This window comes from Saccostrea cucullata, unplaced genomic scaffold (assembly GCF_032062105.1).
Source record: "Saccostrea cucullata isolate Sc308-1 unplaced genomic scaffold, CSIRO_AGI_Scuc_v1 ctg217, whole genome shotgun sequence".
In the NCBI taxonomy this organism is placed as follows: Eukaryota; Metazoa; Mollusca; class Bivalvia; order Ostreida; family Ostreidae; genus Saccostrea; species Saccostrea cuccullata.
In genome coordinates, this window is record NW_026936638.1 from 339,699 (window position 1) to 362,064 (window position 22,366).

The 22,366-nt window shown below is 34.9% G+C and overlaps 1 protein-coding gene across 1 annotated transcript; it reads right to left on the bottom strand.

Annotated features, from left to right (window-relative positions):
* Positions 1-1,343: 1,343 nt before the first annotated feature.
* LOC134246077 (codanin-1-like) lies at positions 1,344-22,082 on the bottom strand. The gene is made up of 26 exons (XM_062728342.1): positions 21,979-22,082; positions 20,924-21,687; positions 20,361-20,678; positions 20,011-20,210; positions 19,587-19,685; positions 19,350-19,428; positions 18,833-18,953; positions 18,563-18,675; positions 18,039-18,204; positions 17,636-17,733; positions 17,327-17,486; positions 16,999-17,055; positions 16,731-16,874; positions 14,999-15,165; positions 14,723-14,798; positions 14,507-14,602; positions 14,239-14,293; positions 13,981-14,108; positions 13,545-13,745; positions 9,614-9,696; positions 8,721-8,866; positions 8,277-8,566; positions 7,928-7,991; positions 2,560-2,705; positions 2,227-2,334; positions 1,344-1,946 (listed from the first exon to the last, which is right to left on the bottom strand). The coding sequence occupies exons 1-26, from the start codon at positions 22,078-22,080 to the stop codon at positions 1,506-1,508; spliced, it is 4,422 nt and encodes a 1,473-aa protein (XP_062584326.1). The 5' UTR covers positions 22,081-22,082; the 3' UTR covers positions 1,344-1,505.
* Between the last annotated feature and the right edge of the window lie 284 nt (positions 22,083-22,366).

Below are 22,366 nucleotides of genomic sequence, written 5' to 3' on the forward strand. Positions count from 1 at the left end.
ATAAGGTGTTTCGGGGCATAATTTGTAGGTAAACAAGATGAAAAACTGTATTTTAAACTGTCATTTTCAATGAAAAATTAAGAAAACCAGTCATGAATATGGGAGTTTTTTTTCATATTCGACAAAGGAAATGTATCCAGATTGCCTACAGTCTCATGGAAAATGGTAATTAGTATGTTCATGGCCTCTTCTTTAAACCAATATCAAATTCAATATAGGTATCCGGTTTACTTTTCATATGATTTCAAATTGAATGTCATGAAAATACCATATTTTCTACATAATTCTGCTATAGCCGTAAAGTACGGGAAAAAGAAAGTTGAAATTGATTATGACGTCATAATGCATCTAGCACCAAAAAGCTAGTCTAAAGTTATTTACTAGATCTTGACCTTAATAAACCTAGAGGTACTGTGTTAATTTGTACGTTGTTTAATGTCCCTCTCAAGAATATTTCACTCATATGGAGATGCCACCATTTGCTGGTGGAGAGCTGCAAATTTTGTCCTAAACTCAGCACTCAGGGCCATTGAGCAGCAAGGGATCTTTTTCGTGCCAAAACCCACTGCGACATGTGACCTTGGATTATACGGTCAGAACCAAAGGACCAGTCTCCACATCCAACAGTTGGATTTGAACCCACAACGTAAGGATCGACTCCTTACGCCGCAACTCAAGAGGAGACACTCGAACCACTGCACAAGAGGTACTGTGAGCAATGAGCTCACTAAATGATACCCCGCATTCCATATGATTAATATAATGATAAAGTCCATGTTTAGTTATGAGAGACCCAAAATATCTGTCAGATTACAAAATTTTACTGTTACATCTGACACGCATTTCTGGTCTCCCAGAGCAAACCATGGAATTTGCCATCATAATCAAATGGAAGGTAGGGGGGGGATTATTTAGTGAGCTCAGTGCTCATGTTACCTCTAGTTTCTTTTAAGGAAATGGAATATTAACAATATTTCGTGACAATCAAGATTTATTTATCATTATTACTGGAAAACGTGTTTGTTATGTATGTAGTATATGTCTGTTGGTAAAGGTGATTGGTTGCTCACGTAATCAAAATTAGATGCTGCATTGCAACAGATTAATCCCCCCACCCCAAATATCGATATTTTGTATGTTTCTGTTTGTTATGATGTTGCTTTATGCTTTTTCCTTTGTAGAATGATATGGATATGAGGTCAAACTAAAGTATGTTTTGTATACTGTATACACATCATTAAAGTCTGTTGCATTCGCACATTTGAGCTAATCCTATAAAATAACTAGATGATAATTGAGCTCTGCTCGACGTCATAATAAAAATAATAAAAATCACTAGCTCAAGATATGTCATCTTTTATTTTGAAGATTGAAATTTTTTTTTTGTGAAGTACAAATACATAAATACATGTATTAATTTTATTTCACTTTTTTCTACTGTGAAGCAGACTAGTTGTTTCCCCTTGTATTGAAAGACATTAAACAGGAATGGATTCTCATACAATTCACTTAATCGGAACTGATATTTCATGATCCTTAACAGAAACAGACATGCATTCTAATTTCCCATGAACTATGTCCATCTGTTCACTCTTACTCTGTTCACACTTATTTATTAAATCACCATCACAAACACCTTCCTTCTGTTGAATAGAGTGTGTAGTCTTGAATTCTGACTCACTGTCTTTATCGTTTTGACAATATTCACATTTTGCAGTGGTCAATGTCTCGACTTGCTCAGAAGATGGTTTAGCTACCACTTGTCCTGGTGGTACATCCAACTTCAGAGTCTTAAGTATGTGTTTTGACACTGGGGCCTCCGCCCCACAAATCTGGTAGATCCACTCCAGAATGTCCCCTAATTCACACTCCTCTGTAAATTCTGGATCAAGCTCAAGTCTTTCCATAATGTGGCACAAACAAACAGCCAAGTTTTCAATACTTTCCTACAAGAGAACATAGTAATCATACTAAATGAGACTTCCCATTCAAAGAGGAAAAGTTTACTCCATTAATGCTCAAAGTACAGACAAAAAATTCTTTGATGAGATCTTTACAAGTGCAAATGTCAGATTCTTTGATTAAACTTCCTCTCAAATAAAATGATAGGCTATCTATGAGGATGACTAATATTGATTTAAGATAATTAAGAAAAAAAAAGCTATTCAAGTATCAGAAAATTAATTCTTAAGTTTACACTGGCTGGTGAGGATGTGCATCAGCTACCTGAGTTTCTGTCAGAATGTTTAAACAGCTCTGTTGTAGTTCACTAGTTGTCAGTAATGTCTGCTGAGTCAACAGCAGAAGCAAATTCTCCAAGTTGGTCCAGGCCAGCTGAAAAACAAAAATACATGTATTTTATATACATGTATATACTCTAAGCTGCATAAACACATTTTATGTTGGAAACAGATCAGATTAAAAAATGTAAACTGATGGGTTGCTCTGTAGCTTTATTGTTGAATTGCAGTTAATTAACAGTGATGGCTTGCTCTGAGATTCATAAATCACCGGTACCAACATGACCAAGCTACAGATCACATGTAATAGATGATAGACCTTTGGATTGGGAGATTCTTCTGTCATCTTCAGGGAGTAACTACACATGACAGTGGAGAGGGGGATGGCAGACTTTAAAGGACCCGTCCACAGCTCCTTAAATTCCTCAATGTCCTCAATAGTCCACTCTTCAGGGAAATGACAAACTGGATTGTAAAAAAAGATGTCATTTGTTAATCAGGCAACTTTCAAAACATAATCTACTTATAATATTGAGAATTGATTTATGCACACTTAGAATTTTGACAAAATGAAGCCAAGTTAAAAAAAAAATAAGTAAAAATATTTTAACAAGAGGCCCAAGGGTCTTGAATCGCTCTTCTGATAAATTGTACAATCTATCACTTCTATTAGAAGCCTCCAACTCTATTAGTATCATAAGACCCAAAATGCATCAACTTACAAAGTTTGATAATGTTTAGCCAGTTAAGACTGAAGATATTAAAATATAATTATAAAATACCATAAGTAGGTCACAGTGACCTACTTTTTGATTGAAATTTTCTGAGGACTCAAGATACATTAATTGACAAAGACTGATGATTCTAATTGAATAAGTACCTGAGATATTCAAAAGTAGGTCACCATGACCTATTTTTTGGTCAACATTCTCTGAAAACCCAAGATGCATCAACTGACAAAGTTTCACGATTCTAAGCCAATTAGTACCAGAGATAATTAAATATAGCCATCAAATGTCAAAAGTAGGTCACGGTGACCTACTTTTTGGTCGACATTTTTCAAAGACCCAAGATGCCTTAACTGACAAAATTTGATGATTCTAAGCCACTAAGTACCTGAGATATTTAAAAGTAGGTCAACATGACCTACTTCTTGTTGGACATTCAATGAAACCCTAAGATGCCTCAACTGACAAAGTTTGATGATTCTGAGCCAATATGTACCAGATATAATTAAATATAGCCATAAAATGTCAAAAGTAGGTCACAGTGACCTATTTTTTGGTTGACGTTCTCCGAAAACCCAACGTGCCTAAACTGACAAAGCTTGATGATTCTAAGCTAATACGTACCTGAGATATTCAAAAGTAGGTCACTGTGACCTACTCTTTGGTCGACATTCTCCGAAAACCCAAGATGCCTCAACTGACAAAGTTTGATGATTCTAAGCCAATAAGTGCCTGAGATACTTAAATATAGCCATAAAATGTCAAAAGTAGGTCACTGTGACCTACTTTTTGGTCGACAATCTCCGAAAACCCAAGATGCATCAACTGACAAAGTTTGATGATTTTAGGTCAATAAGTACCAGAGATACTTAATTATAGCCACAAAATGTCAAAAGTAGGTCACCATGATCTACTTTTTAGTCGTCACTCTCCGAAAACCCATGATGCATCAACTCACAAAGTTTGATGATTCTAAGCCAATAAGTACCAGAGATACTTAATTATAGCCATAAAATGTCAAAAGTAGGTCATTGTGACCTACTTTTTGGTCATCACTCTCCGAAAACCCAAGATGCATCAACTCACAAAGTTTGATGATTCTAAGCCAATAAGTACCAGAGATACTTAAATAAAGCCATAAAATGTCAAAAGTAGGTCATCATGACCTACATTTTGGTCGACGTTTTTCAAAGACCCAAGTACATCTACTAACCAAGTTTGATGATCGTAGGTCTGAAGGTAATCAAAATATGCATTTTAAAGAATTTGAAAACAAATGTCATCAAAATTCAAAAAGTAGGTCACAGGACCTACTTTTTGTCTGACGTCACGGCGTCAGACAGTACTAGATTTAACCAGGGCTTATTTATGCAGTCGTTCCATGAAATTGTTTAGATAGTTCGATGGTGGAAATTTCGATACATGCATAATCTCCAAGGAGGAAATGAGCTTTTATTTAATTACTGAATGATCTCGTCTTTAGTATAATTTATGCTTTCATCTTTGAACGTCTGCTTCAGTTCTCTACTAAAAAAATGCCTTATTTTATAAATCTCACTGTTTTGTGTTGTGTATCAAAGATTAAGTCATTTTACATGTTATGGTTAAAACTGATTGCTTATTTTCAGTAAAATTATACCTTGACATTGAATTACTAGTACCTAAACATCAGGCACGTGTCCAAATATTTTCCTTAGTTGCCCTGCTCCAAGTATTGTAAAAACTGATCATTAAATACGGTACCTGAGAAAAATACAGTGAAAACAGAAAAAATGTCTTATTCAAGTTCGCTTTTAATTCTTTATTGTGTAAATAGATTTGTATGTTGCTGAAGTGGTATACTTCACTCCTATATCCAACGATTATATTTTGGACCATATTACATTGTAAATTAGTTTGCATCTTCTTGTTTCTTTTCCCAGATGGTTCAGTTCAGAATTTCATCAATCAATTACGAAACAGTGTTATGTTGAGAATCACTGTACATCAAATGGTTTGAGAAGCAATGAAAACTTTCAAGAACAGCAGGGGAATGGTCAGCATGTGTAACGCTCTGTCAAGATTGTTATCGCCAGGGTGAGGGTTAGGGTTATAAGCGCCCATTAACTGATCATAGATCTTCCCATTGATTTCATCATTTACAACCTTCATTTTATTCTGTTTGTTGAATAAAAAATCAGCTAGGTCATTAAACATATAAAACATTACTTGAACAAGAGGCCCATGGGCCACATCGCTCACCTGAGCACTGTGGTTATGAAAAAGTAGAAATTGGTTTATTATTGAAAAGTTTAAATCCAAAACTACTCCCATGACCAATCATATCTTTGCTATTCTTGAGAAGAAGATTTTAAAGAATTTTCCTATATATTTCTATGTAAAACTTTGGTCGGCCATTTTGGCCCCGCCCTACCCCCGGGGGTCATGATTTGAACAAACTTGAATCTACACTACCTGAACATGCTTCCATATAAATATGATGAATTATGGCTTTGTCATTCTTGAGAAGAAGATTTTTAAAGAATTTTCCTATATATTTCTATGTAAAACTTTGGTCGGCCATTTTGGCCCCGCCCTACCCCGGGGGGTCATGATTTGAACAAACTTGAATCTACACTACCTGAACATGCTTCCATATAAATATAATGAATTATGGCTTTGTCATTCTTGAGAAGATTTTTAAAGAATTTTCCTATATATTTCTATGTAAAACTTTGGTCGGCCATTTTGGCCCCGCCCTACCCCCGGGGGTCATGATTTGAACAAACTTGAATCTACACTACCTGAACATGCTTCCATATAAATATGATGAATTATGGCTTTGTCATTCTTGAGAAGAAGATTTTCAAAGAATTTTCCTATATATTTCTATGTAAAAGTTTGGTCGGCCATTTTGGCCCCGCCCTACCCCCGGGGGGTCATGATTTGAACAAACTTGAATCTACACTACCTGAACATGCTTCCATATAAATATGATGAATTATGGCTTTGTCATTCTTGAGAAGAAGATTTTTAAAGAATTTTCCTATATATTTCTATGTAAAACTTTGGTCGGCCATTTTGGCCCCGCCCTACCCCCGGGGGTCATGATTTGAACAAACTTGAATCTACACTACCTGAGGATGTTTCCCCATAAGTTTCATCTTTCCTGGCACAGTGGTTCTTGAGAAGATTTTTAAAATATGCCACTAAATTTTCATTAATTTCCAATTATCTCCCCTTGAATGAGGGCGTGGCCCTTCATTTGAACAAAGTTGAATCCCCTTCACCCAAGGATACTTTGTGGCAAGTTTGGTTGAAATTGGCCCAGCGGTTCTTGAGAAGAAGTCGAAAATGTGAAAAGTTTACAGACAGACAGACGGACAGACAGACGGACGCCGGACAAAATGTGATCAGAAAAGCTCACTTGAGCCTTCGGCTTAGGTGAGCTAAAAATGCTGACCCGGGATCTTGAAACATCTTAAGCCTAAGTCGATCAAAATATTTATTATACCCCCCCCCCCCCCCCCCCCCCCCCCCCCCCCCCCCGAGCTTGAAAACTGGGAGGGTAGAAAGTAATCGGTATGTCCGTCCGTCCGTCTGTTACGCTTTGGGGTACCCATCTCTTATCCGCAACTCCTCTCATACCACTGAAGGAAATTTCATGAAACTTTCACAGAATCTTTATTACATATATTGCCATTGTGCATCTCCTATTTTACTTTTTGATCTGACATATATTTTTGGATTTTCCACAGCAAAACATGGATACTGCCATTATATTCATATGGGAGGCAGGGGTATGATTTAGTGAGCTCATCGCTTACAGTACCTCTAGTCTTATGATCAGATGTTGTAAAAGTCAAGCAGACAAGAAGGGTTAGGGTTGGGGATATTTTAACATTGTTTTACAGAGATGTTGTTATGTGCAAATGAAGAAATAAATTCCATAATTAATAAATATTTTATCGGCGATTAAAAATTTCACTTAATCCTGGAGCCAGGAGCTTCAATTTAAATTAGTTCTTTGTACATTATTGTATACAATATTGAATACGCATGGTCTCTTGAAGATATATTATCGAACGAAAGAAATTATATAACATAATCTATTATTTCTTTCCGCTTTAAAATTAAGCAAACAACGTCAGACAAGCTTTTTAGGAAAGCTAATACTTGTTCATAAATATGTTTTAAGGTCCCAAGATGCATCAAAGTACAAGATTTGATGATTCTAAACCTCCCAGTGTCTGAAATAATGGGATTTAATGTTTTTAAAAAGATAAGTCATAAAGTTCAAAAAGTAGGTCATGGTGACCTAATTTTAAGTTGACATTGTTCAAGGACACAAGATGCATCAAGTGACAAAGTTTGATGATCATAGGCCTTAAAGTGTCCAAAATATGCCTTCAAATCAATTTGAAAACAAATCCCCGCAAAATTGAAAAAGTAGGTCACCGTGACCTACTTTTGAGTTAACATGATGTGAAGTCGTAAGATGCATCAACTTACAAGATTTGATGATCCTAGTCCTTATAGTAAGCAAAATATACAAGTTTTTATTAATTGTAAATTTAGGTCAACTCTGAAGTGACCTTGAGACCACGCCCTTTGCCCAAGGGTAATTCCCCGTGCAAATTTTAATCTTCGACATATCCTGATCCTTGTATGTAAGTTTGGTGAAAATCTGCCTGGTGGTTATGGAGAAGAAGATTTTTTAGCAACCAGTACTTTTGGTTTTGTTTTCCTGATTATCTCCCCTTGTTTAAGGGTCTCAACCCTTATTTTAGTATAAATGGTAGCCATTGGGCCAAGGATACCCTGTGACAAATTTGGTACTGATTGGCCAAGGGGTTCTTGAGTTATTGCCCATATTCTAAAAAGTTTATGCACACCGCACAAATGGCCATAGCATTAGCTCTTTGAGCCTTTGGCTCAGAAGAGCTAAAAATCAATACAGTGAAGAAAAAATAAACTTACACAATGAAAGACATAGGTCTATTACCAGCTGACCATAGGATCTAAATATTCCAGGAAGCCAGTCCTGCAAAAAAGTAAAAAAAAATTCTTTCATTGTATTTTGATACAAAATTAAGTTTAATGAAACATATAATTCACCAGATCCATTTTAATATTTTGCAACTTCCTCATCTTCTTACAATTTATTTATTCGTTTTTAGGAAAAATTTGAAATAGTTGGCAGGGGTAGCAAATTTCTTTACCTTAATATTTTGATGAAGTGTTCCATAATTAAAATATAAATTCAGGTTCCAACACTATTTCTAAATGATAAACCCTGTATAATTTATTAAATTAGAAGTATTTCTACCTGTCTTCTTTCCAGAATGACCTTGGTCTCCATCAGAAGGTCCTTCACAGCTTTCCTACCAGGATTAACGTTTCTCAGCATAATGAGCTTTACCACATCTTTGATGTCAATGAGAACTTCCGATGGCAGTCTCGTGTTGTCATCATGTTCTCCGGCAATCACCTCAAAGCTGGACTCAGCATTCACAGGGATCAACACTTCTGAACCCGTCGTGCTGGCTCGAGTCTGATTAAGAAGCTGTGACTTTAGTATTCTGTCCAACTCTAATGTCAACTCCGACTGAAACATCTCTAAAACGGACAGGAGAAAGTTTTATTTTCTCAACCAGAAATTAAACATCAGAAGTTCATGACAGTTAATTTTGATGATGTGCTACACTTTTCCACTTCAGTATTTATAGCATCACTAGATGAAGAGTTATTATGTTTGTCTAGGTTAACTTACGGACAGTGATGTGCCTGTTGATCCAGGAGTGGACCTTCTCCTGTGACATTCGGGTGGCAATCCCTGACGAAGTTTGCTTCACACTATCCGACTGTTCATCTGGTAACAGCAATGGCACCAGAGCCTTGATTCTCTCTTCACAATAACTGTAAACAGGACAAAAATAATTGTGTGATGATGAAAATATAAGAAAAACACTGGCTTTGTCCTGGGTAAACACAAATAAAATACTAATACAATAAAACATGCTTGTAAAGAATTGCCTGGGACGGGCAATATTGCTTTGTTTAAAAAGCAATTTGCAATATCTGTTAAGTTTATCATACATATATATTTTGATGTCACAAGGATTGAAAATCATTTCATTGTAAGCATCAATTCATTAGAAGCATATTCACTAAACCATGTTTTACTGTATATGAAATACCCCAAAACAAATACTGTAGATTCCTAAATATAAGCGAGGAATTAATCATCACATAATTTCATGAGAAACACAACTCCAAAATAAATATACTCGCTTTCTTTTTGGTGCTAAAATCTATGCAAAGATCTATTGATCAAGGGTTCATTCATGAAGTATTATCCTCACGATTTTGTGTTATAGAGCTATTTTCGCGAAAACAAATTCTCACGAGAAATAAGAAATCTACAGGATACAGTGAGAGTTTATTAATTTGCATGCCCACAACTCAAGCACTTCACTCTCTGGATGAAATTTGCAGAGAATGATTTATATACACTATGAACATAATATATTTTTGTAATATGGATGCTTCATTCATCTGGATAGTTTGCTCAAACTGTCATACAGTTGTATATGAAAAGAGTTCAATAGCTTCATGCTATGCATCAGTAAAAACATGCACTTTAAAATCTAATATCTTGCTAACCTGCCTACATCTTTGGCCACTGTGAGTTTGGCCTGTGAAACATGATCCTGTGCAATTTTCAAGATATCATGCTGCAACTTGTCCTGAAATAAGACACAAGTATATAGGTAAAACATTCCTTTTGTTAGTGATTTGTTTTGCCCATGAATAAGGAAAAAATTATGTTTTTTAATTTTGTGACTTTGAGTAAAAAAAAAATATTAGGCAAAATATTTAATCATTAAATTTTCAACAGAATTTCATATATCAATTCTATTTATTTATTTTTTTTATAAATAACTTTGAAAACAACTGAGTAGTTTCTCTCTGAAATAAAACTGTAAATTAACAACAGACACAATTATTTAAAATCTTAATCTTATCACACCTATAGCCTCAATTACTCAGGTATCTCAGAGAAAGGTGTCAAATAATACCTGTTCTACCACCACAGCTAGAAAGACATAATTGCCCTAATTACTCTATAATTATATACTTAATCCCAATACATCAAAGATTCCATGTTCTGTGATCTAGAAGGATTATCTTTTGATCCTTTAATAATTAGGTATGGTTTACCTTGAGTGATTCAGCGGTGGGGGTATAAATACTGCTAAAAATGAATTATTCATAGGAATTTCAAAGACTCTACAATGAATGATGAACAACTGATAGCCTACGCAGTCGAACTGCAGAAACTTCTTCAACAATGTCAGAAATATGAAGAACAACTTTATGCAACAGGTTTATTAATTGAAATTTATTTCATTTTAATTTCATGCAGATAACGCATTCCTCAAATATCTATTATGTATCTCCTTGTAATTTTATAAGGATATTAAAAATTATCAAAAATTGTCATCAAATTAGGATTTCTAAACTGTTTTAAAAATATTTAAAAAAAAAAAACAACATTTGTATATAAAAAAATTATGATACTGGAAACACCCATAGGTATTTTGCACAAATGTCTAGCAAGGTACCTCAACTATTTGTGACCAAACTTTTTATAAAATATATCATATATTTTTATGACAAATTCCTAGAGAAAATTATGTCTTTATATTGAGGAATATTTACATTTCAAATGTCTTTGTCCGAGATAAAATTACCAATTGTAAATGTAATTTATTTCCTCATGAATGTCTTGGCGCGGTTCCAAAAAATCCACGTGCAGGGCGGGACAACACCTAGAGAGAAGCAGGCTTGGAACCCGTGGATTGGCGGAATCAAAGCATGTAAATATAAGGAATAACTGTCAGATTTTTCGAATTCATGAAGATGATCAATGGATTGGCTTGTGTGATAATTTTATGCATAAACGCCTTGGGCGTTTATGCAAATTATCACACAAGCCAATCCATTGATCACTTCATGAATTCGAAAAATAAGACAGTTATTCCTTAAATGTATTGCCTGACTTAGGACTTCTTCCTTGGATAGATCAACTGATCAAATGAAAAAAAAAGACTCAAAATACCAAGAAATTTTGCATTTAAAAAAACCTTTAAAAGATTTCCATCTTAATTTACTTTTTTAGTCACTTTCTCTACTTATATTAGGTAAACAACATTTCATAAGAAGCATCTATGGGTGAAGGGGAACAAAAATTGTGAATTTCATGATCCCTGCCCCCCGTGGGGCCAAAACCACTAAAATTAATGCAATCTTCAAAAATCTTCTTCTTTACTCCTGGACATCAAGCAGTCAAACTGTTTGCATGATTGTAATCAGCACTGAGTCCTTTACCAAAATTGTGAAATTCATGGCCCTGGGGTCAGGGGTTCTTGTACTAGGGCAGGGCTAAATAAGTATATAGTGAAAATGCATTATTTCTTTGAAAATCTTCTTCTCTGCTCCTGGGTATTAAATAAACTAAGTACATAGTTATGATGAGCAAGAGTGCCTCTAACAAAATTGTGAATTTTATGGCCCCAGGGTCAGGGGTTCTGGTGTCAGGGCGGGGCTCTATTGATTATATAGAGGAAATACATGAATTCTTTGAAAATCTTCTTCTTTACTCCTGGGTATTAAATAAACTAACTAAGTACATAGTTATGATGAGCAAGAGTGCCTCTACCAAAATTTTGAATTTTATGGCCCCAGGGTCAGGGGTTCTGGTGTAAGGGCGGGGCTCTATTGATTATGTAGTGAAAATACATGAATTCTTTGAAAATCTTCTTCTCTGCTCCTAGATTTTAGATAATTTAACTAAGTACATAGTTATGATGAGCAAGAGCGCCTCTACCAAAATTGTGAATTTTATGGCCCCAGGGTCAGGGGTTCTGGTTTAAGGCGTGGCTCTATTGATTATATAGTGAAAATACATGAATTCTTTGAAAATCTTCTTCTCTGCTCCTAGGTTTTATATAAACTAACTAAGTACATAGTTATGATGAGCAAGAGTGCCACTACCAAAATTGTGAATTTTATGGCCCCAGGGTCAGGGGTTCTGGTGTCAGGGTGGGGCTCTATTGATTATATAGAGGAAATACATGAATTCTTTGAAAATCTTCTTCTTTACTCCTGGGTATTAAATAAACTAACTAAGTACACAGTTATGATCAGCAAAAGTGCCTCTGCCAAAATTGTGAATTTTATGGCCCCAGGGTCAGGGATTCTGGTGTTAGGGCGGGGCTGTATTGATTATACATGTATAGTGAAAAAACATTAAATCTTTGAATATTTTCTTCTTTTCTCCTAGGTTTTAAGCAGATGAATTACCTATATAGTTATGAGCAATCCCTAATCTTCAAGAATTGTAAATTTCAAGGCCCCAGGGTCAGTTGTACCATAGTGGGGGGGGGAGGCTATACTTATGTACTGAAAATGAATGAATTGTTTGAAATGTGCTCCTTGGTATTAATCAAATATTTTTGAAAAGCAAGTATTCCTTTCCAAAAATAGTGCAATGTGTGGATCTAGGCCTAAGAGTCAAGGGTTCATGTGTGGTAGTGGCACTACTGATTATTGCTGAATATTACTGATTAGTTGAAATGCATTTTTTGTTCCCCTAACCTGCCTATGGGTATAAAGTAACCAAACTAGGAACTGCTAAGTGTATAGTTATGATGACCAAATTGTAAATGCTATAGCATCTGGCTTAAAACATGGATCAAATTCAGTCACTGGGAAGTTGTTGAATAATGCTCAGGTGACCTATAAGGCCCAGGGGCCTCTTGTTAGAAATCATACTGAGTTTATAATTTGAATTACAGAGTCCTACATCCAAACCTTGTCTACAAGGATATTCGCCTCACATCTACAAGAACAGGAAGGCCTACATAACAGCCAACTCCTGAGAAAGTCTGTCGCGTGCGGCATCAAGAGAATTTACCAACATCTCAAAGACAACACCATTCAGGAAATCCAAAATTTGTCTCATAAAATCATTTGTATTCTGCAGCCAGGGATCCAGGCTTCTTCTTTGGAGGATCCATTTGAGGTGTTAACGAGACTAACTGATGTGGATAATTTTGTGTGTAAAGCAACAAGGACATTCTCTGTGTTTTCACGCAATTCATAAATCAGACAGTGAAATAATTATTGTGTGTTAATGTGTAGATATTTGTGCATTAATGCTTCAATCCATTTTAAGCAAAAATAATGTTGATAGTGCTTATTTGTATGTCATTAAAATGTAACATACCAAAATATTAGATTTATTATTTTTTTTCTTAAATCAAAATGAAATGTGATTATCTCAACTTTGTAAATCTCCTTCATGTTTACTGATTAGGTCACTGAAAAGGGGAACTACTTTAAATTTATAAGCAGCATTGCAAAAATGATAAGAATGTTAAGTGTTATCTTATCTGCCACATCACCATCAAAATTTTTTTCCTGTCCATAAACAATATTTAAAGTAAACAAGAAAAGACCATTATTCAAAGACAAAGTGACATTCTAGTCTGAGACAAAACATGCCATTTTATAATTTGAGATCACCTACTTTTGCTTTCCCGCTAGGAGAGCCCCCCGCCTGTGACATGAGGTGTGTGTTCAATGCCTCCCTACTGTCCCCCAGGGATTTCTGTAGGGAGGTGGAGCGGAACTTCTTGATGAAGTTAGATGCTGTTCGCTCGGCCACAAAATCCACACATCTCCTCAGAGAGGCTGGGTGATTGTGGAAGAAATTCTCCTCCAGTTGTAACTGAAAGGGGAAAAATAAAATGATTCAATAAAGTTTTAGGATTCTTTTCTCATTAATAGTAACTTTGATTTTGTAGTGATATAACAATGATCTGAATTCAACTTTCTTAAGATGAAGCCCTTTCTAATTTTTACCTTTTAAATCTGATCAAGAAAAAAATCCCACTGTTTATCTGCCAAAGAAAAATTGCATTGCAATTTTAATCACTCGATAAAATCTTGCAAAGTAGAAATACCTGAATTTGAACATCTGATGGTTTAGGGATGGTAGTATCCTCGGCTGATACGGGAGTGATTTTCCTGATGGTAGATGTTTTACTGCTACAGCCCACAGCAAACTCTGTCAACAGTGTTCTGAGTTCTACTGCTCAAACATTACCAAACAATGATAATAAAAATGCTTGTAATGAGCTACACCTTAAAATAATCTATTCTACGAAAAAGTCAAAATAAGAAAAAACCTAAATCTTTATGTTCTAATATATGTCACTTACATAAATATGGACAGCAGGAGTAGAACACGCTTTGATCAACAAATCCCATGGTGTCCTTTTCAAGAAATTAAACAGAAAGGAATGTCAGTAGCAAATTAAGCCATTCTTATAAACATATTGGTAGTGTTAATTGTCAATGAAAGAAATATATTTACTTTTATCCACTGCATAAATATTGTGAATTAAGTTTGGAGAAATTAAAAAAAATTGCTTCTGTCCAAAACAAATTTGAAAACTTTAATATTACAGATGATGGTAAAAATCATACCAGCTGTAATGTAGACTTCCTTTGAACATCTGGTAAAATATCCAACACATCATGAGGAATTTCAACAAAGAAGAAGCCCTCTGGTATGAATGAAAGCTGAAAAGTACAAGCAATCAGAATACAATTCATTAAATGTACGATCAACTTTCTTTATCTGGTTTCAAATTATCAGCTATTCTCATCACAAAAATCAAGGTTATATCTGACTAAACTTACATCTAACAACCAGCTTATCATTGTTACAATAAGGAGGCAACCATAATTCTCATGCTTCAATTCTCTCCAACATGATCTGAAAAATTAAAGAATTTACCAATATTGTGCTTAGAATCCCATGAGAATGGACAAAAAAGTAACAAGTGCAATCGTTTTAAAAACCTTACACAAAAGAGCTAATGTAGAAATTCAGTTAGCAGCCTCTCCCCTCAATAAAATAAAATGCTAAAAGAACAATTAAAGTTCTTTAAAAGTTAACATATTCAGAATCTTTACCTATGAATAAGTAATAGTAAGAATAGAGTCAGCTGGAAGTGGTCAATTTTGGGGGCTACCACGTCCATCATGCTTAGGAACTCCACCACCCAGGGGATGGTGAGGGTAAGGCGATGGAGGGACAGGGCCTCCTTAATGCACTCCACTAGGTCCAAGTATGGCAGGTGCTGAAATGCATAAAGTGTATATAAAACGTATCACTGGAAACTAAGAACAGATTTCATATGTAAATGTACTAATTTACACACTGATTACTACATAAATCTCCCAATTGCAAGTCTTATTTTTAACATATCCTGAGATTCAAAATTATGGGAATGATTTATGACATTTGTAATCACTGCACAGAACTAGAAAACTGACCAGTCAGCAAGGGCCCCGCCATGGGGTAGAATTAAAAGGGTGCAGCTTACGGAATGATTAAAAAATGTACGAAGAATAAGCAACAGCAACTGTATTCTTAAAATTTCAAGATAATTAATTCCTGAATATTCAAAAACCTGAAAATAATATCCTAAGTATTTACATTAGGCAGTAAAGAACAATTTAACATTGAATGTATTAAACAATTATGAAGCTTGTGTTATATAGAATGCCAGCCTTCAATGAATGCAAATATCATAAAGGCCTGACCTTAACTTCAAACAAACAGCAGTTGCAGACAATCTTAAAGATAAAGAAAAGCCTAGTTAGCCTACTAAATTTTCTGCAGCAGGCTAGATAATTGATCCCAAAGGATTAATTGTACCTCTCTCTTCATTTTCTTCTAAAGTTACAATAAGAACTTTTTCAGTATTAATGATAGAATGTGGTTTTTATAAAACTACCTTAAAAATTAATTAACATAAAGTGAAAAATGTAATTCAAAAAATCTTCTTTAATCTATTTCTTGTTTTTAGAATTCAATGAAATAACTATTAAACAAAAATAAATTATAAAAATTTATATCTAAATCCACATTTCACAGTGTTCATAGCATTCCAAATTGACTTAACTTCAAAACAAACTTCATTTGCGGACAGAGGTGGTAATTCATCTCAATGTGACAGATAAAGATAATGCTCTGGATTTTCTTCAGGAGGAAACCTAATTAATCCCGAGGGACTCATAGCCAGCATTCATTTTACAATGGGAACATCTTCAGCAGTTATCTCTCTTTGCCAATGCATTCTAAAGTTAAGGAATCTACCCCACCACCCCAGCTCCAAACCAGGGGACATAGAGAACCAAACTTAGCATCAAAATATGTATTTCTGCCTACTGAACTACCATACCAAATTTGAACTTGATTGGGCAACCATAAAAAACAGTTGTCCATTCATTCTTATGCATAGTTAAGGAATCTACCCCACCACCCCAGCTCCAAACCAGAGGACATTGAGAACCAAACTTAGCATCAAAATATGTATTTCTGCCTACTGAACTACCATACCAAATTTGAACTTGATTGGGCAACCATAAAAAAAGTTATTAGAAAAAAACAGAAAATTTGTGGACGGAAGACAGACAGACGGACAGACAGAGTGATTACTATAGGGCACCCGCAAATCCTTGCGGGGCCCTAAATATACAATCAAGTATGAATGTCAAAATGATATGTTATATCACAATGAAATTCCATCACTTTTATAGCATTTCAAAAGGTTATTGTGTACAGTGCTCAAACTCTACAAGAAGGGAAAAATAGTTCAAAAACATTTCATCTGCCCAAGATTGGTTTGGAGCAGCTTACATTTTTCCTTATTGACAGATACATGGCCTCCATTTCATCTGGCAGTTTTGTGGTTGTTTGATAAGGTAGAAAGGTCACAAAGCCAAGGAACTTTCCAAGCAGCCTCAGGGTGAAGAGACTAGAAATAAATAACTCTTTCTGTTCCTGAAATTCATATAAAGAATAAATTACTCCCAGTGACATTGGATTTGTTATATCTGTATTGTGCCATCATATCCTAGGAATGGTTCGGGAGGAAGAGAAACAATGTTCTAAATGAATGACTTACATCATCAGAATCTTCATTTCCAGTTTCTTCTTCAGGGAGAAAACATATTGAATTCAACTGAAAATATTTCAGAAATCCTTATCATATACAGTTTACTTATAACTTTATTAATTGTTGATTTTTTTTCTATTTCGAAGAAGGAAAATCCTTGAATATTAACTACACTGTAACTGATTGATTGGAATAAAGTAATTCATCATGCCTAATCAAAACAATGAAAGCCTTTTAATTTCATGTACATGTATATATATCTGGTTTCCTCCTCTGAGGATTTGTCCATAAAAAGGTTTGAATAGTTTAAAATGTTTTCAAAATAGTTTTACAATACCTCAAGAATTTTTGATGCAAAGGTATCACTCAAATGCTGGTTAAAAATAGTGCTGGATGCAGCAATGATGAAATCATGGAAGAATTCCTGACACCCAGGAAAGGCTGGGACAGGACAAGGGCCTCCAAAACTTAATGGCTTAGAAAATCTCTCCTGCAGTCTGAAAGTTGAAAAATGTGGCTGAAGAGAGTATTGGGAGAGAAAATACCTCAAGTCAAGTAATATTGGAGAGGTGGATATACCAACCACTTAACAGTCGCAGTGGTGCAGTACCCTTTAAAACAATGAAACTGAATATAAAAGACTCACTTTTTAAACTTTTCTGGATTAGAACGCTTTAACTGAGTTAACAAAGCAATATTGTCATCACCAGAGTCAGCAATTAAACCACTGTCTCCTTTACACATCTGGAGAGAAAAGTTAATCATAAACGTAGGATATAAACAGCTTTCAGTAGTAAAACTAGAGGAACATCAATGGCAAAATGGATGTTCTGTTATGGGAGAGCCATAAAGTCTGATAAAAATTTAAAATAAGAGATGGACAGACATTACTTCATATCCCTGCTCTTCAAGCAGGGGCATAAATAAATGGACATCCTCAGTAAGTGTACCACTTGAATTCAACTTAAAAATCAAAAGTACACTGAAATACAGTGTATATGAAGAAAATCCGTTTGTTTAGTTTGATCTGACACTAAGGAGTTTCTTACCGCGATAAGCTGAGATTGAAACAGTCTGGCGAAGTGGAGGTGGTTGGAGAGTTCTGTCTTGGAGCTGATCAAGGCCCGGATTTTGTTCCTTAGCACATCACTGACAGACCAGCCCGGCACCATGTGGTTGGTTTCCCACTCCCTCAGAATTTCATAGAATCCATCCCTGTAAGCATTGATTTATTTTGTCATATAAACAATCCAATCATTTATTGCTTTAATAAGTCAAAATGTTGTGTTCTTCCAAGAAATAAATAAGCATGAATACACATTATCAGATTCAGTTCCATCACCTGTTTTAAAACTGTAATGATATCTTAATTAGAATGTGTATGTTATTTTTACAACTCTACCTTCATCTTTAAATTTGGTACAGTTTCCTTTTAAAATTGTGCACAAAGGCCTTCAAACACATACAAAATGAATTTTTTTGTTAAATTTCCTTAAATTTATAGTCTGTATAAAGTAGTCAGTTCAAAATGTAAATACATTTCACATAAGGTTTAAGAACACTAAATTCTTACCTTTGTTTTTTGAATAAATGAAATGTTCTATCATCAGGAAAGTTTTTCCTATTGTCAGTTTCTGCTTGGAAAGACACACTACCAATAGGAGACTTGGGATAAATGGGACCAACCTGTCAATATATTTATCTTGGTTAAAATTTTTCCCCATTGCAGGTGTTTTGAATGTGATATATTTAGGTGTTATGCATGCAATATACAAAACGGGTAAGTAAAACATGATCAAAATAGGTTTTGTTATAAACTCAGTTCTTGAATCAACCCTGCTACCTGTTGGTTCTTGCTTTCAACAATGGTCATCAACCATTGACTTAGATCAGGAGAAAAGTGAGAGATTCTGGTGTTCTCTGACAACAGTCTCAAGGTCACTTTGTCAAGGCACTGAAGTAATCTGTACAGAAAAAAAATCAAGAATTGTATATTTATAAACCACAGTATTCATTCTCCAATGAAGTATAAAATTACAAGCATATTAAATTCCTTGTATATGGTATCAAACATTTACTATATTTCATACATTTAAGTTAAACTGCTGTATTGATCATTAAATACATGTAACTATTTCTTTGAGGGGAGAAAAGATATAGAAAAAGTCTCAACTTCTGCAACTTTTCTCCCTGTGAAATACAAATTAATTTTTAAATTCAATTGCATTCTTAAAAGGTACATGTATAAAAAACAAAATCCTTTAAAATCAAATTTCACTAATCACAATTATTATTTCATTTTTATTGTCTGTGTGACAAGTTGATGGACTATTGATGAGATCCTTATAATTATGATTTACCTTTTCTGTCTCTGCAGAACACCAACAGCAAAATATACAGCGTTGTGGACAGAACAAAAAAAATTATTTTCCAACACATCTGCAAACAACACAAAATATAAGCTCTAGTACACGTATTTTCACTTTTATACCAACAAAAATGAAAGACAAAACTTATATACATGTAGTATGGACAAGCATAAGCACTGGTCAGAATTAACACAGCCTGGACATATGAACGAACACTGTAACCCCCACCTTCTCCGCAGACAGCTATCAAGTCCAGGTCTACACTACGCGTCGTCAACAACTGCATCAGGAAGTACAGCTCCATAGACAGGTTAGGAAACAGGTTCTCTGTTTACAAAGACAGACAAAAACTCAATAAAGCATTGCTCTCTTTTAAGATCTTCTCTTCAAATGGGTTACCCTTTTTAAAATCTCAATAAAGCATTGCTCTCTTTTAAGATCTTCTCTTCAAATGGGTTACCCTTTTTAAAATTCATATGAAAAAAATTAGCACTTGACAATAACTTTTGTGTAGAAATTCATATGACATGCATCTTAATAAAGAACAGCAGTCTTTTTACATCATTCCTTTTTTTTTAAAAATAAAAACCTCCTCTCTATAAATGGAAGGCTTACTGCAACAGCTGGACTGAATCTCTTTAATAAATCTTACCATTGAGACATTCTGAGTACAGCTGTACCAATTTATCGAGTTCAATCTTGTGTGTGACCTCTTTAATATCAGCAGTAACTATTTCCACTGTGCTGACAGAACGGTCCAAGGCTAGCTTGGTTGGTGTACTAACAGATGTTGAGCTGCAATCATCTGACTTGCTCTCAACTTTGTTTTGAAGATGCTTGGCTTTTTCTTTCCTTCAAAATTAATATTAGTTCTCATTTTTAACCTGCAGTTTCTGATCTACAGGAAAATTTTCTCCATTTGATTTCATCTATTCATGCATTCACTTATTCTAGACTCTTATCAGTTGTACATTCAAGTATATGTATATAGAATAATTTTACCTGAGTAATTCTCTCTCCTCTTCTAAGTGACTCTGATCAAAACTCGAGTTACTGTTCTTGTTTTCTGAGTCCTGTTGTTCTATGAAGGCATTTGTCTGCCTCCTGAATGGTTTCCCTGACACGGGGGTTGGGTTGATTCTTCTGGAGGGTGGGGTGGGGGATTCTGAGGATCCCTCCTGTTGTATTGTGGTGAAACTTATCCTACGAGATTTCGTGATTGGGTTGGATTTCACTGCTCTTGGTGTGTTGTCAAAGTTAGGAGAATTTTTTAAAATCATATTTGTCAAATTTCCCTTCTCCACTGCTAAATCATGTATTCTGTAAATAAAAACATGGTATTTAGCAATGGCATAAAAATTTATGAAGTGAACAAAGTCAATGGATTTATGTTTACCAGTAAGGCATTATTGAAGATTAAAATCATTTAATTTCATAAAAAGTCTTTCATTGTATAAAGATAAAATATAGTTTTAAAACTTCATATGAATATGGGCAACTCACATAAGTTAAACTTTCAGTTAGTTTTAAATTAGTTGTAAATAACAACTATTGTAATTTCTCACCTTGGTGTGACTGGTTTACCATCACCCCCCACAGGTGGAAACTCATCAGCGTTGCCGAGACTGAACACCTGGGCAGGGGAACATGATCTCTGTGTTCCTGATTCAACTGAATGACGTTTCTTGTTTCCAGACTTCAGGTTAGTTGGAGCAGGCGAGGGTGAGTTATCATTTGGTTTATCATTTCTTCTTCCTGATGAATATGGAGAATTCTTTCTTTTGTTTGCAGTTGTACATGTAACTTCTGGAGATATAATGAACTCTCCAAGACTGAATCGATGTCTAGATCTACCATCTTGATTATTTTTACTTCCACTATGTGGTGTAGTATTTCTACTACCCTTAGATCTATGATCTCTGTCAACAGAATTACCAACTGCAGATGAGAAATTCCGATTCCTCTCAACAGAGCAATGAACCTTAGGAGTAGATTTTTTGTCTTCATTTGTGGGAGTGTTCAGAGTTGGGGGATTAACATCGACTGATGTGTTAGGGGAAAAAAATGAACCACTTGTAGGTTTAATGTCATCAATTCCATCTCCAGGACTGGCACCAAACAACTGAATTCTCTTAGAGGAGGAAGAACCTTTCTTTTCACTTATGCTTTTCTTTAACTTCTGGGCTGAGGGGGTTTTGGCAGGGGAAGGGGTTGCTGATTTAGAACTCTGAAGGAGATGTATAGTTTGATCTCGAAGATAATTTAAAAAGAAGGGAATAAATTCTTGATGAATATGTTGCAACTCTGCCAGTTGTTTTGGAACATTTTCCTGAAATGAATCACTTTTGTAAATACATGTATATAAAACATTGATATATATTGACAGATTTTATACATCATTTGTATCGAACAATCATGAGAAAAGCAGTTTCAGAAAAAAACACTATGCATTGCATTATTTTTTTCTATTTACCAGCGAAATATAACAGAACTATTATATACAACGATTTAAATGGCAATACCAGGTGATGAGGTAACTGAAAAAAAAGTTGCAACTGCAAACTTTCTGAATTTACCCCTCTCCCTTCTTTAACGGAGGCATTGTGAAATGAAAGCGTACCTTAGGTACAAAACCTGGATCACATAAATCTCGTTTCAGGAAAGTCACTAAGGCATCCACCAGCAGTTCTCCACTCAGCACATACTCTAAAACAGTTGCCATATTTTTTTCTTTTGTATTCCCGCCATTACATCCAATGCAATGTGCTTCCGGTTTGTGTATTTTAGACAAGTCGTGCTCATTTACACTTCTGTGGTGTAAGCTATTTGTTTAAAATGTCATTTTCTTCTGTATGTTAAATTGTTTGTAGGCATATTTAGTTGATTCCCATGGAGAGAAAAAACGCATGACTATTTAAAAACCTTATCTAAAAATATTATATTTCCGGAATTGAAACCATTATTTTGACATGTCTAAAATTACTTCGCCTTAAACTATTTCCGGTTTT